The 15,238-nt window shown below is 49.4% G+C and overlaps 1 protein-coding gene across 5 annotated transcripts in view; it reads left to right on the top strand.

Moving 5' to 3' along the window:
* Window positions 1-15,238, top strand: part of LOC121436579 (lateral signaling target protein 2 homolog) — a 96,331-nt gene that overhangs the window by 63,578 nt on the left and 17,515 nt on the right. For 2 of the 5 annotated variants that reach the window (XM_041636593.1, XM_041636596.1), the window contains 2 exons: window positions 1,279-1,380; window positions 6,562-7,878. In XM_041636593.1, the coding sequence (XP_041492527.1) occupies window positions 1,279-1,380; window positions 6,562-7,878 (1,419 nt within the window). Of the gene's footprint in view, window positions 1-1,278; window positions 1,381-6,561; window positions 7,879-7,996; window positions 8,111-10,549; window positions 10,690-10,799; window positions 13,018-15,238 lie in introns of those variants that run through there. The other 3 variants (XR_005972708.1, XM_041636597.1, XM_041636594.1) reach the window with 3 other exon arrangements.

The following is a 15,238-nucleotide window of genomic DNA, read 5'->3' as shown; positions in this document are numbered from 1 at the left end:
ACACACACACACACACACACACACACACACACACAGACACACACACACACACACACACACACACACACACACACACAGAGTCTCACGCTCTTCCCTTTCTCAGTTTTGGCCTTTTTTATATAGCCCTCATCACAACCTGCTTTTGCTTGGTGTGAGCTTAGCAGATCACCGAGTCCAGAGGCAGCACAGTACCTATTTTCTTCTATGACTTTTGATTCTTGCTTTGCACACAGAATCCAACCTTCTAAGTGGAAAATAGTCCCTTTCATCCTGTTTGTCACTTTTCTTACCAACCTGGGTCTTAAAGAAGACCGTGAGGAACTGACAGGGATTCTGGGTGGGATGGTGGCAGCTGGGGCTCTGCTGGCAAGGAGACCATGTCATAGCTATGGAAACAAGTAGGGATCTCTAAGCAGAAAGCCCAAATAGCCCTACTATGTGCTCAAATGAGGGAGCAGAGGCACAGGTAAATGTTCAGTGGGCTCCTGAGACACATCAACGTGAGCGCCTGGGCCCCAGAGGCGCCGGAGGAGATACTGGAGAAGGGTCCAGGCATAACGTCCTGAAGGAGATGAGTTGGGAGTTGGCTGGTGGAGGCACTCTCAGAGCTGGGCAGTGGCTCTGGAGCTTCCAGGTGGTGTCAAGTGGAGGTGGCTGTCACGATGAGATGATGATTAGGGCTGCCCGAATGCGGCACCTGCGTGCTGCTGTCTTTCAGCAGGTGTTGACTGGGTGCTCGGTACAGGGAGGGGACAGTGAAGACAGCCCCAGCCTCAGGTGGGGCATCTGGGGAAGGGTCGGTGTGGTCTGGGGTAGACAGCAGCAGGCTGTTTCCTACCCTGACGGGTGGTATAGGAACTTGTTCTTCTAGCTCATGCTTGGCTTTTGAAGGGACAGCTTCAGGCCTGAGTCCTATGAGCCTCTACAGATCCTGTTTTTCACTTTCACTGAGGTAGATGTTGGTAATACATCTCCATCTTATTTCTCTGCAGCATTGAGGTGAGGAAATACACTCCATGGTTCTCAGATCCCCGCTGTGAACCAAGCTAATAAACTTGACTGCAAAGTCTGGATAGTAACTGGCATCACCTTTCCCTTGCCTTACTGAAACAATGTTTGTAGGAGGCGAAGGGGCAAGCTATTGCTAAGCTCTGCTCTGGGGCTGCCCCAGGTTCCAGCTGACTGTCAGTCTTCTTACATGTGTTGAAGCTGAAATTACAGGGCTCGCTCAGAGGCCCGTAGAGCCTAACCAAACTGGCTTGTGTGTCTTGAATGCAGTGGCCTTGTGGTCTATGCAGATGGACCCCTGAACTTGGACCGAAAGGTGGAGGATATGTCCGAGCTGTTCCGGCCCTTCCACACGTTGCTGCGGAAAATAAGGTGAGGGCTGGGGGACGGTTGTTGAAGTCAAGTGCTCAGCCCCCTGAATCAATGAGAGCTGGCCACACACCCTCCTGTGTGATACCTATGTCCACAGTGGCTGAAGCCAGCCTTTATCTGCTCTGCCTGGACCTCAGAGTGGTTGGCAGCTCTTGCGTGCCAAGCTTTAAGGGATCATAAACTTCACACTGCCCAACCTTGGGTATACCACAGAGCTCAGTGTTTGCTCTCAGTTCATGAAAGCCCCGAAGTTCCTTTCAGGAAGCTCATATGTCAGTCCTCGTTTGCTAGGCTTCTGTGGATGTGCCGAATCTCTTCTGCTGTATCATACCTTTCTCTTGTTGGACTGAGCATTCTGCCCAGTGACTTGGTGGGATGGGTTGTTCATACCCTAGGGATGGCCTCATGATGGGCTGGAAACAATGTAGAGGCCACGACCACCCATCTCCTGAGTGTCTTCCTGGTGTTTCCTCCTTTGGCTCTAGACAGTGAGCGACTGTGCTGGATGGGTCTTTGTAGCACCATCCATGGGTCTATCCGAATATCCAGAGCTTCCTTAGACCCTGCACTGAGCACAGCCAGTGAGGCACAGTATAGGGTGGATTTAGGCTCAGCACAGGGTGACCTCAGGCACAGCACAGAGTGGTCTCAGGCACAGCCATCGAGGCCAGAATTTCTTTGAGGGTGCATGGAACATAGAACTATGCCAGAATAGACACCGCAAGAAGAGACACCTATGGGCTTTTCCAGTGGGCAGCCTTGAAGTCTTGGGACCTCGGTGAGTCAGCAGACTGGGAGCAGGGTACTCAGTCTACTTGACAGTTCAGTTTATCCTGTAGATGGCTCTTGCTGTTTCCCTCTCCCTCTGAATGGAATGCAGACCTTAGATTTAGAGGCTGAGGATCTGCCTTTCTTGGTTCCAGGACAAGGGATGACAGTAAATGAGGAGAAATCACAGACAATGCTGAGGCCAGGAAGGAAAGCACAACCATGCTTTGGCAGAGGTGGTTCTTGTAGGAGGGATGGGGCAGTCGCTGGGGTAATGAGAGGAAGCTCTGTGGGCTTAGGAGAGAACTAGGCACAGAGATACCTGGCTCTTCTTCCCAGGAAGTATTTGACAATTCCAGGCAAATGTTTCTTTGCCCAAGGTTCAGGCTGGAGGCCAGAACCCAGGTGCAGTGGGCTAGTAGAATAATCAGCACTGGGGACAGCCAGGCAGCGTAGCCGCTGGGTTCAGGTGCAGGAGGAGCCCAGGTACAAAGCCCCTTAGGAACAGTCCTGCACTCTTGGGAGACAGATGTATGCCCCAGACTCATTGCCAGTCTGCCCTGGAGACTTTTGCCAAATGTTGAAGGTTCATGGATTGGAGGGTTGGGAGGTTGGAGGCTGAGCTGGGATTCAGAAGGGCAGACTCAGACTCCAGAGTATGGGAAGATGGACGTTGAAGCTGAGGGTAGACCAGCAGAGGAAGCACACTCTGGAGCTCATAGACAGAAAGTGAGGAAGCAAGCAGACAGAACCATCTGTAGGAGGGACACGTGCAGCACACTCGAGTGGCTAACACACGCCGTTGATCTCAGAAAGGGAAGAGAGAATAAGCAGAAGCAATATCCAAAGAAAGTGGCCTAGGATTTTCCAAAACTGATGGAAAGTTTACCCATAATATTCAGGATGCTCACATCGCAAGCAAGAGAAACACAAAACATCCCTGTGCATGTCACAGTAAAATTGCCAACAACAAAGACAATCTTAAAAATAGTGAGGGGGGAAAATATTGCTTTAAAAGTAGACAGACACCTCTACACACCAAAACAAACAAGCGAAAAATTGGGCATGGTGTCACACACCTATAACTCCAGTGTTTGGGTTCAAGTCCAGCCAATACAAAATTAAGAAAGGAAATAAAAGTAAGAAAGAAAAATAATGGATAGGAGACATCACTACAAACGTCACAGATACTATGAACAATTCCGTCAGTGAATTTGACAAGTTGAGTTAAAGTAACAAATTTTACAAAGTAATCAGCTGACAGAAGAAATACAGTATGTATTAAGAGAATTTAATCATTATTTATAAGCCTCCCACAAATAAAATATGAACAGATCATATGGACCAATATGCAGTTCCCCAACTTATGGCAATGGCAATAAGGTGTTGCAGAACAGTGCGGCATTTTATTTTTTCTCCAGTAAATGGGCTGAGCTAATGGGAATTAATAGGAGAAAAAAGTCTCATGTTGTTGTTGTTTTCTTTGCTCTTTGGGGGCCTGCCACCCAACTCTCAAATAATCACAAGGAGACTTACTGTTTCTTATGAATGCCCGGCCTTAGCTTGGCTTGTTTCTGATTAGCTTTTCTTAAATTATCCCATCTATCTTTTGTCTCTGGGCTTTTATCTTTCTCTGTTTCTGTACACCGTTCTTTACTTTTTACTCCATGGTTTGCAGTGTCACTGCTGGTGTCCTCCCTCTTCCTTTTCTCCTCTCTCCTTCTCATTTTTTCCTTTTATTGATTCTCTCTGCCTGTCAGCCTCGCCTATTCCTCTCCTGCCTACCTATTGGCTGTTCAGCTCTTTATTAGACCAATCAGGTGTTTTAGGCAGGCAGAGTAACACAGGTTTACAGAGTTAAACAAATGCAACATAAAAGAATGCAACACATCTTTGCATTATTAAACAAATGCTCTACACCATAAACAAATGTAACACATCTTAAATTAATATTCCACACCAGTCTCATTTATGCATTTATCTTGCTACTGCAATCACATACAGAATCATTTCCAGATAGAATAGAGGTATAAATGTAAAAAGAGAAACTATTGAGCTTTTGGAGAAAAACAGTCAAGATCGTTGTAATAGTCCAATAGATAGCCATCTCCTAAACAGGACACAGAAGGGCTAACTGTAAAAGAATGTGTGATTGGTGATAAAGGGTTGAGCATTTACCTAGTGTGTGTGAGGCCCTGGATTCAATTCTCAGCACCACTAAAAATATGATGCATTAGGCGTTATTACATTTAAAAATGCCACTTACCAATAAGCATCTGCAAGAGAATGAAATCTGGGCTGAAGAATTGGAGAATAGGTTCATTAAGAACTTAACTCCAGCTGGGCGGTGGTGGCGCACGCCTTTAATCCCTGCTCTTGGGAGGCAGAGGCAGGCAGATCTCTATGAGTTCGAGGCCAGCCTGGTCTACAAGAGCTAGTTCCAGGACAGGCTCCAAAGCCACAGAGAAACCCTGTCTAGAAAAACCAAAAAAAAATTTAACTCCAAAATACATAAAGAAAACCAATCAAAAAGAAAAATCTCATTCCATCAGGCTAAGTAAGGTTCTATTACACATGGACCAGAGAGGATGTGTTCGTGAGGGCCCAGGGCAGAGCTGCCAGCGAGGCCACAGACCTGTTGTGTCCAGCTACTTGCCAACTGTTGTTGATCTTCATTGTCAGCTTGACAGGATTTGGATCATCTGGGAGACACATTGGTGGGTGTATCTCTCTGCCCTGCCTTAGACTTGACAGGATTTGGATCATCTGGGAGACACATTGGTGGGTCTATCTGTCGGCCCTGCCTTAGACTTGACAGGATTTGGATCATCTGGGAGACACATTGGTGGGTGGATCTGTCGGCCGTGCCTTAGACTTGACAGGATTTGGATCATCTGGGAGACACTTTGGTGGGTGTATCTGTCGGCCCTGCCTTAGACTTGACAGGATTTGGATCATCTGGGAGACACTTTGGTGGGTGTATCTGTCGGCCCTGCCTTAGACTTGACAGGATTTGGATCATCTGGGAGACACATTGGTGGGTGGATCTGTCGGCCCTGCCTTAGACTCATCCCAGCCACTGTCACAAAACCAGGCTGCATGTCCAAGTCTCAGCTTTAGTGTCCCCTTCTTGAGGAAAGCATTCCAAACTCAGCCAGGGGCCCTGTGCTCTCTCTTTGGCTTATATTCCCTTCCTAGCCGTTGTCATTACTGTCGACTGCATGTTGTTTGTACAGATGCTTAAACCAGCCTCAGCCACCTAGGAGAGAACCCTAGGTGGCTAGGCCATGCTTGCCTTCTTCCTGCAAAACCGCTGGTGTCCAGAGCCTGGCAGGCATATGGCCGGTCCTTAGTAATAGTTGTTTTTTTTTTTTCTTTTAAAGACGAGTGTTCCTAGGTAAACAAACATGTGTTGATGGTAGTCTTTAAAGCAGAGGTTCTCAACCTGTGGGCCATGACCCCTTTGAGGGTCTCATGAGGATATCCTGCACATCCAATATTTACATTGCCACTCATAACAGTAGCAAAATCATAGTTATGAAGTAACAACAAAATAATTTTATGGTTGGGGGTCACCACAACATGAGGAACTGTATTAAAGGGTCATAGCATTAGGAAGGTTGAGAAAACCTGCTCTAAAGTTTTTATTGGTGCTTAAGAGATTGCTTCTCATAGCTAAAAACACTGACTGCCCTTCCACAGGACCAGGGTTTGGTTCCCAGCACTCACATGGTAGCTCACAACCATTTGTAACTCCATTTCCAGGGGATTTGATGCCCTCTCTGGCTTTCGTGGGAACCAGGTACACATGGTACACAGATATACATGAAGGCAAAGCACCCATATACATAAAATAGAAATAAATAATTTTTTTAAAAAGCTTGTATTGGCTGGGTGGTGGTGGTACACGCCTTTAATCACAGCACTCAGGAGGCAGAGGCTGGCGGATCTCTGAGTTTGAGGCCAGCCTGGTCTATAAGAGCTAGTTCCAGCACAACTAGGACTGTTACACAGAGAAATCCTGTCTCCAAAAAAACTAAAAACAAAATGAAAAGCTTTTATTAATACAGTCACAATATTCCTATGATCAAAGTCTCATGCATGGTAGACAAATGCTCACCACTGAGCTATGTTTCTGGCCAGTGAGGGCTTTAGCATTCCCAGTGAGAGGTTCCAGAATCTCATTTAAAAATATAATTTACAAATATAATTATAGCTACTTGCACTTCCACCCCTATGAGAAAGAAGAGAGCTTCCTTTTAAAGTGGAGGGCACAGTGCGTGCCAAGCACAAGTGCTTGCTGCCCGACTCTTCAGTGTGGGTGTCAGCTTTGGGGGATCGCCTCTGCAGTTGGCAGAGGCTACTGTGACATTTGAGAGAGACCCTCAGCCTGGTTTCTGTCTTGACCTGCAGGGATCTGCTGCAGGCGCTGACTGAGGAAGAGCTGCACACACTGGAGCGGAGCCTCTGTGTTTCTCAGGATGTGGAGCTCCCCATCCGGGCAGATGCCCAGGCACCCAGTGCCCTGGCACCAACCTTTTCTGCCTCCCTTCCCCCTGAGGAGCCACTTTCAGCCAGTGCCAGCAACCCAGAGGCAGAACTGGCCTGCTCAATGCAGTATGATGATCAGGAGTTGGAGGAACTTAGCCGCATGGTCCACAGAGCTGGAGATGAGATGTCATCTCTGCTTTCCCCGCCCAGTGCCTCCCAGTCCCCAGCACATAGGCCAGGCCCAGAGGCCAGCCCCCGAGGGGAAGCCTCTCCAGCCAGAGCCCAGCTGAAATCGGGCAGTGACGAGGAGGAAAGGGTATTCTTCATGGATGATGTGGAGGTGACAGAGTCTCCTGCCAGGTCGGAATCCCCAGGGTGTACATTTGAGTTGACAGGTAACGGGGAGGGCTGTGCTCAACAGAGAGGACAGAACAGCCAGAGTGGAGAGGTGGGGGTGGGTGCACCTTCCTTGGTGAAGGAGGAAGACCGGAGCAACAACAACATTGAGGACGACAAAATAAAGCTGGCCAGCCTTGTGGGCTCCACTTCCTGCAGCTGCCTGGACTCACAGCTGTACCTGGACGGCTGGGAGGTGAGTGTAGATGATGCTGAGACCGCCGAGATGATTGCACATCGGACCGGGGGCATGAAACTCTCGGCCACAGTCATCTTCAATCCCAAGTCTCCCACCTCCTTGGACTCAGCCGTGGCCACTCAAGAAGCCACAGGCCACGGTATTACCCCATTGGAGCCCAGGGCAGAGGGGACAGCGGACAATTCACACAAAGTCGGCACTGCAGCCACCAACTGCCTCCTCCACTCCTGTGTGTGCTGTGGGAGCTGTGGGGACAGCAGGGAGGATGCAGTGGAGCGCCTGCGGGAGAAATGTGGTCCAGGGAGCATCATTAGTGCCTCTAACCCTTCTGTAAGCTTAGCCAAGGCTGGGGACAAAGAGCCTGAGAGACTAGATGAAGTCTGGCCTTCCTCCAATGTCACCTTGCCTGCAGAAGATGCCTCCAGTGGGCAGGAGCCCAAAGCTCCTGCTTCCAACAAGTGCCTGGCACACACCTCAGGGCCTCAGGTGGACAAAGCAAGCAGGTTGCAAGGAGAGGGTGAGGTCAAAGGCCTGTCAGAGCCAGAGACCAGAAATCAGGACCCTGAGAAGTCCTCTGTGGCCTTGGGTGATAATGCAAGAGAAGACGTGGCCCAGACAGAACCCCAGCACCTGTCGGACTCCAGGTAAGTGCTGATTCTGTTCTAGGGACCAGACTTATTATCCTCTTGCATTCAGAACATGTCCTGGCCAATTCTCAAAGCACTGAGATGCTTCATCGTGGGGTTTCTTGGCCATCAACAGGTTCTGGTCCCAAGGCCTTGATGTCTGAAAGGATGAGGTATGGACCGGCCCCTGGAGGTTCCCATCCCACACTAAGTTAAATACTTACCGATGATCTCCAGGGGTATCTTTCAGGTAATATTGGCACAGGGTCGCCCCCTTTCATCTTGGTATCTCATTCTAACCCTGGTGTAGCCCATGGTTAATGGGTGTAGTGGGAACTAGGCACACAGCCTGCTGACCTTTCTTCACCACCATACCTGGTGGGCTTACACAGCTGGAAAGAGATTCCCAGAAACCCTGACTGTGGACAAAGCCGTGCTGAACTCTTGAGGCTACCCTTGGGCAAATTCTTGGGCAGTATCCCAAGACCCCTGGCCTTCCTCACCTCTGTACTCCCTCTGTTCCTTGTGGCTCTTCCCTCCCTAGAAGACCCCTCCCTGCTGTGGTCTGGTGATATCATAGTAGGGTCTAGAGTAGACACGTTTCTTTAGAACTGAGGCCTCTGTCTTTGCCTCTCACCTGAGTGTTCTGTCCATAGCAGCTTTTGACAAGCATCACTGATGTTGATTGCATGGTTTATTTTGTCTTTATGTTGGGGGTAGGAGGAGGGGCAAAGAAGCCAGCCCAGACTGAGTGGTTCATACATTGTTGTGATGTCTTTAGAACTCTGCCTGTTGGAGACCTACCTGGACAAGGGAGGGAGGGTAGGAGAGGGTCTCCACTCAGAGGTCCTGGAATCCAACACAGTTGGGTGTGTACAGGTTGAGACAAGGCAAAGGACAAGGTAGGGCACAGATGTAGGAGGAGTGTATTCGCATACCAGGGGGCAGAAGCTTCTGGGCCATGGGCAGATGCTCCTTCCCATCCCTCATCCCTTCCTGTGCAGCAGATGGTCACCACGCTCCCTAGAAGCCTGTGGGAAGAGCTGGTCAGGATCTTGTGTCTGTCCTAAATCCCGAGGCTCTCCCGCTCACCGCATGGCTCTTTGCTCCTCTACACACTGTGGGACGGGACTGTAGAAGCCACTGTGGCCGAAGCTCCTAACCTGCCTACTCCCTAGCCACTGGTAACCTCAGATCTGCTTTTGGCATCTTTGATCTTCTGACTGTGGACATTGAGACTAAGTCATACCCTTCCATGACCCTCCTCTTTTCCTGAGCAGTGTTTCCGAGGGTCATTGACACTACAGCTAGAGTGACATTCGGTGCCCTCCTCCAGCTGTTTCTCCTCACTGTGCTGAGGGCCCTGCCATGTCTCTCCCCTGTGTCTCCTCACTGTGTGGAGGGGCCCTGCCATGTCTCTCCCCTGTGTCTCCTCACTGTGCTGAGGGCCCTGCCATGTCTCTCCCCTGTGTCTCCTCACTGTGCTGAGGGTCCTGCCATGTCTCTCCCCTGTGTCTCCTCACTGTGCGGAGGGGCCCTGCCATGTCTCTCCCCTGTGTCTCCTCACTGTGCTGAGGGCCCTGCCATGTCTCTCCCCTGTGTCTCCTCACTGTGCTGAGGGCCCTGCCATGTCTCTCCCCTGTGTCTCCTCACTGTGCTGAGGGTCCTGCCATGTCTCTCCCCTGTGTCTCCTCACTGTGCGGAGGGCCCTGCCATGTATCTCCCCTGTGTCTCCTCACTGTGCTGAGGGCCCTGCCATGTATCTCCCCTGTGTCTCCTCACTGTGCTGAGGGCCCTGCCATGTATCTCCCCTGTGTCTCCTCACTGTGCGGAGGGCCCTGCCATGTCTCTCCCTTCACAGCTGACAGCTGTGTAGGGTGTTTCGTGGCTGGTAATGTTGCTGTGGAATTCTTTTTCCAGTTTTGTGTGGACAGGTGTTTTCATTATTTTGGGTCTCTAGGAGTAGAACATGCAGGTCATCTGGCAGCTAGCTGTTTTCCACATGCCTGAGGTTACTTCCATCCTACAAGTGTTTATGTGAGGGGTTCAACTTCTTCACATGGTCCATGGTTTTTAGGTAATTTTCTGTCCGTAGGGCATAATCCATCAGTACACAGTCAGTCGGTTGCCTTGTCAGATGCACACCTGTAGTTTCAGCCCTTGGCAAGCTGGGGCAGGAGAATGGCAAATTTGAAGCCAGCTTGGGCTACAGAGTGAGAACTTGTCTCAAAACCAACCAAACAAGAACCAAAGTGACTTGAAATTGCCTGTTCTTGCGGTGTTGAACTTTGCATAGACTTATAGGAACCACCACTTCTATTTAACTCAGTTTTAGAATGACATATAGAATGTTTGCATGCTTTCCAAACAAATCTAAACAAGTCAGATGTAAAGAAGTCTGTCTAGAGGGACTTGACTCTTTTGTGTCTGAAGGGAAGAGGTGTTAAGTTTCGTGGCCCAGGGATGGACATCAGGGTGCTTGCTCCTGATGTTAGGCAGATGGCTCTGAGCTCCAAACCCTCTTCTCCACCTGGCTTCCTAACCTCTAGCCCAAGACCTCACCAGACTCTTTTTGGAGATACCCCCACTTACCTTTACCAAAAAGTAGAGCCCAGACCAGGTTGGGCTGGTGTGCATTCAATCAGACCCTGGTGTCTGCAGGGCTACAGCCACCCTCCCGCTATTGTAGATGGTGCCGCTGTGGACTCCTACTGCAGAGGTCTCTCCTGTTCCTGAGGCAGCTCCAGCTTCATAGCCGAGTCAACTGGAATGAATTAACTTCCCAAAGGCTGCCAATGGCTACCTTGAGGCCTCTGGCTCAGTTTATTGGTGAGTGAATTATTTTCATACAAGGCTGTCACAAAAACCCAAAAATTCCTTAATGGAAGACTTGTGTTTTTTTTTTAAGTTTTGACTTGCTCTTTTTCCTATTTGTTCAGGTAACAGCCAGCAAACATCTAACATCTGGAAGCTTCTCCCACCCTGAGCAGGGCTCTTCACAACATGCCTCTGCATTTAGACCCAGTCCAGCTCAGCACACACTCAAAACTCAGCTGTGGAAAGGTGAGACAACCCACCTGGTGGCTCAGAAGACCTCCCACCTCCCAGGAAGCCTGTTTAGAAGATACAGAGGGTCTGAAGAGCAAGCATTTGGCAGGAGACCAGAACCTCAGACAGCCATATGTGGGCCAAGCACTGTGCTTTACGGAACTGGAAGAAGTCAGCCTACGGCCACCTGCCTATCACTCCTGCCCCGGCACTGGCAGAACTGGCATGGGAGCACTGGTCATGTGTTCTGTGTCATGAGCACATGTCTCAGGGGCCAAGCCAGGTACCGGAACCCACCCAGGAACCAGATGGACGTGGCAGGTCCTTCAGGACTACAAGGAGATGATACAATAGTGTGTTCTCAAACAGAGGCAAGAGGCCAGCCACATGCAGGCAGAACATTTGCTGAAATGCAGAGTGAGACCTCAGGTCTGGCTAGTAGGACAACATTGTGACCAAGTTTTCTCATGACGCATGTGGTCTCATGCACAGGGGTGCTCTATTCGTCAGGGCTTTCTAAAGGAACAAAACTCTGTGTGTGTGTGTGTGTGTGTGTGTGTGTATTTGGGGATTTGCTAGGTTGTCTTATAGGATGCAGTCTGAGACTCTAGCAATGGCTGCTCATGCCAGTAAAGATGTGAACCTGGCAGTTGTTCAGTCCATAGGCTGATGTCTCAGCAGTCCCAGTTTGAGGCTGTCACCCTGGAGGATTCCCGGGGAACTGCTCACTTCAGTCCATGTTGCAGTCCTGGGTAAGCTGATTCTAATATGGTTGAAGGACTGTCTCAACAACAGGCTAGATGACCAGTGGGGTAAGGACAAGCAGGCAGAAAGCAAAGTTTCCTTCCCCTCTGTCCTTCTGTGTGGCCTGTGACTAGGTGTCACCCACAGTAACCGTGGGTCTTCCCGCTTCAGATAACCTGGCTAAGAAAATCCCTCACAGGAGTGCCCAGCATCTTGTTTCAGTTGCATTCTGTATGCAGTCAAGTTGACAGTCAGGATTATCCATCACAAGCGGGCCGTGATTCTCCTCTAACTCTGCAGCTGGGAGACAAACTCAGATGCTAATGTCTGCCTCTCCTTGGTGTCCCTGAAGGGGACAGTTACTTTCAGTCTCTGCAAGCAGCAGGAGTCATTTCACTGCTGTTATGACTTAGTCATGGGGTTCACTCCTCATCTGGCAGGTGGCCTCTGGTGGAATGTGGCATGGAGTGTATAATGAAGCGTGGGTAGGCCCTGTGCTCACAGGCTTCTGTCCAGTGTGTGAAACTTACCTCTCTGTGCTACAAGTGGGAGAGAAGCAGGGAGCTGTGACGAGAGACCTACCTTCAAGGCTGGAGTCCCCCATTTCCCTGGAGTGTGTGTGGCTAGAAGGTGGAGGGTTGCCCCTGTCGGGACCAACGCATGGAAGCAGATGGGCCTGGGAGAGAGTATGGGCCCTGCTGGAGAAGCCCCTCCCCAGGTGGTCTTCTAGTCCCGGCTGATTCAACAACCAGCACCGTCACCCAAGGGTGGCAGCTCATTGTCATTGGTCGGCACAGATGCACTGACCCTGCGGAATCTTCTGGAGCCTGTGTTCTTTAGTTCTTTGCTTTCTGCTGGCTTCTTATCTATGTGTTCAGTGGTCAGAGATGAACTTTTGGGCGGGGGGGAGGTTGACTTTATTTAGTTTGTTAATTTGTCTTTTTGTTTGTTTGTTTGTTTGTTTGTTTGTTTGGTTGGTTGGTTGGTTTTTCGAGACAGGGTTTCTCTGTGTAGAATAGTCTGGCCTAGGACTTGCAGAGATCCACCTTCCTCTGCCTCCTGAGTGCTGAGGTTAAAGGCATGAGCCGCCACTGCCCAGTGAAAGTTGACGGTTTTAAAAAGCTGGTTTTCTCCCACCTGGCCTTAGCTTCCTGACTCAAAACATTCTTTGGTGCCAACTCCATTGGCTGCTTGCCAGAGGATGAAAACCACTCAAGTCTGTCTCCCACCCTGGACACTACAGAAGTATTTGCTTTAGAAATGACACGGATCCCTTTTTTAAAAAAAACCTCTGATTGTAAGTGTGGTCCCTGTTCATTGTAAAAACTTTAAAAACATTAAGAAGACTAAAAGAAGTAAATAAAAATTTCCACGTTTTGTGAATAGTTTTATTTTTCTACTAAAAGCACGATGTTGTGAGCATTTCTTCACAAAGTTCTCTTAAAACACAACTCTAGGGGCTGGGGAGACGACGGCTTAGTGGTTAAGAGCACTGACTGCTCTTCCAGGGGAACTGGGTGCAATTCCCAGCACCCACACAGCAGCTCACAGCGTCTGTAACTCCAGTTCTGAGGACTCTACTGCCCTCTTCTGGCTTCCTATGGGCAGCAGGCAAATAAGTAGTACACAGACAAACCTGCAGGAAAACACCCGTGCACACAGAATTCAAGATGAAAACACCCGTGCACACAGAATTCAAGATGAAAACACCCGTGCACACAGAATTCAAGATGAAAACACCCGTGCACACAGAATTCAAGATGAAAACACCCGTGCACACAGAATTCAAGATGAAAAGAAACCCGCTACTCTGAATGAAACGGTATCGTGTCAGTGGACCTAGTTCAGTTACTCTGTGTTTTCAGTTTCTGTGTTGTTAGCCTTGTACAGCTTCCTTTGTTTTTTCTTTTTTTTTTTAGAATTTACCCCAGGGCCTAAGAGAGACAAACATGGATCCACCTAGGAAGGAGAAAAGACAATCTCCTGAATAAATGGGGAGCTTGGTGGGCAGGGGGGAGGGTGGAAGGGAAGAGGGGAGGAAGAAAGGGGAGTGGGAAAAAAGTATAGCTCCAATAAAAACAGTTTAAAAGAAGAATCTATTCCAGGGTCTAGAATCAACACCACAAAGGTCAAAGACTTCCCAGAGAAGCCCTGATTAATGTACACAACGTGCATCTTCCAGGGTGTGCCCATCTTTGCCAACACAGACTCCACTACACATTTTGCCAACCTGGGAGGCAAAGCTTGGCCCCCTGTGGGCTATGTTCTCTTTTTCCTTTGCCTCACTGTATAGCTGGTTTGCTAGTTTTCCTCTTTGCCCATAGCATCCCTCTTTCGGGTGTTCATAGCAGACACCTTTTTCTGATCTCTTACTGACTGTTCACTCTCTTGTGTTGATGCCTCTGGGTTTACAGATGTCTTTAGTTCTATTTTGCATAGCCAAGTTTACACAAATTGTGGAGAATTTGTTCTCCTGCTTTCTGTTGCTCTATTGCTATGCATGTTGTGTGCTGTGTTGCTCCTTATCTCCTGGAGCCATGGTTTCTCTTCCCATCAGCCCTGCAGCAGGGATGCCTAGTGTGAGGTGAGGCTTGGAACCACACCTAAGGAATTGGACCACCTGGCCTTTGTCTTGTTTGGTTGTGGTTTTGAAATTGGGTCTTTTTATTTAGCTTAGGCTGGCTTTGACTCTACTTTGGCTTCAGCCTCCAGACTGCTGGGTCTGTAGACATCTGCCCCCACACCTGACCCGGCCAGCCTTTGAAAGTGTCAGCCTGTAATTGCCAGACTGCTGGCCATCTCAACTGACCTCTGACTTTGACTCAAGAACTCGGGAATGGTCACCATTTGTGTCTCTCCTTCAGAAGTCTGCCTGCTCTGTGTGTTTCCACTCTGTGGTTTCACCATTGGCGAGGATGATAGGAACTTCCAGGGCTACCCTAGGCTAGGCCATGTCCCTTGACTGCTTTATCTTGCAGCCTTGAGGTAGCGGCCGGTCACAGAGGATCGATTGTTGAGTGCTCCTCCCCCCCCTCCCGCCAGAAGTGCCAGATGTAGCAGGATGGGCAGGCTGGGGCTGGGAAGGTGTGCACTTGCTTGGGCTTCACAGCCTATGCTTGTTCGTCATCCGCAGCTGAACCAATGGCGTTTCTCAGCCCATTAGCTTCTTGGTAAGGAAGAAGCAACACGGCACAAGGACTCGCCACACTCTTGCCTTCTCTTCTCCCCTCTAGTTGCCCCTCCTGCATCGCTCACCATTTCCAGCCTTTGTCACTGCTGGTACCCACCGTGGTTATTCTGACCCCTCCTTCTTTAGGATTGTCTCTCATGGCCAGGCCTCACCATCTTGGCTGTTTTCCATCCTGATTTTGTGCTCTCTGTCACAGCTCTGGATTTTGCTGTACCAGAACCCATTTCTGCTGTGTTCCACTCTCAAGGGCCAGAGGTCAACAGCAGGTGAGGTTTATGCCTCAACCTTAAGCTTTTAGTTCAACCTCTCCTTTTCTATCCTTTCTCTGGCCTCAGATGGTACCTGTCTGTCTCTTTGCTATGGTCTGAACCCTTCTGCTCTTCATAGGATGAGAAC

This window comes from Microtus oregoni, unplaced genomic scaffold, assembly GCF_018167655.1.
Source record: "Microtus oregoni isolate MIOR12 unplaced genomic scaffold, Mior012 000049F_ref0000343, whole genome shotgun sequence".
Classification (NCBI taxonomy): Eukaryota; Metazoa; Chordata; class Mammalia; order Rodentia; family Cricetidae; genus Microtus; species Microtus oregoni.
The sequence above is the reverse complement of the archived record's forward strand: the minus strand, read 5'-3'. Positions and strand labels throughout refer to the sequence as shown.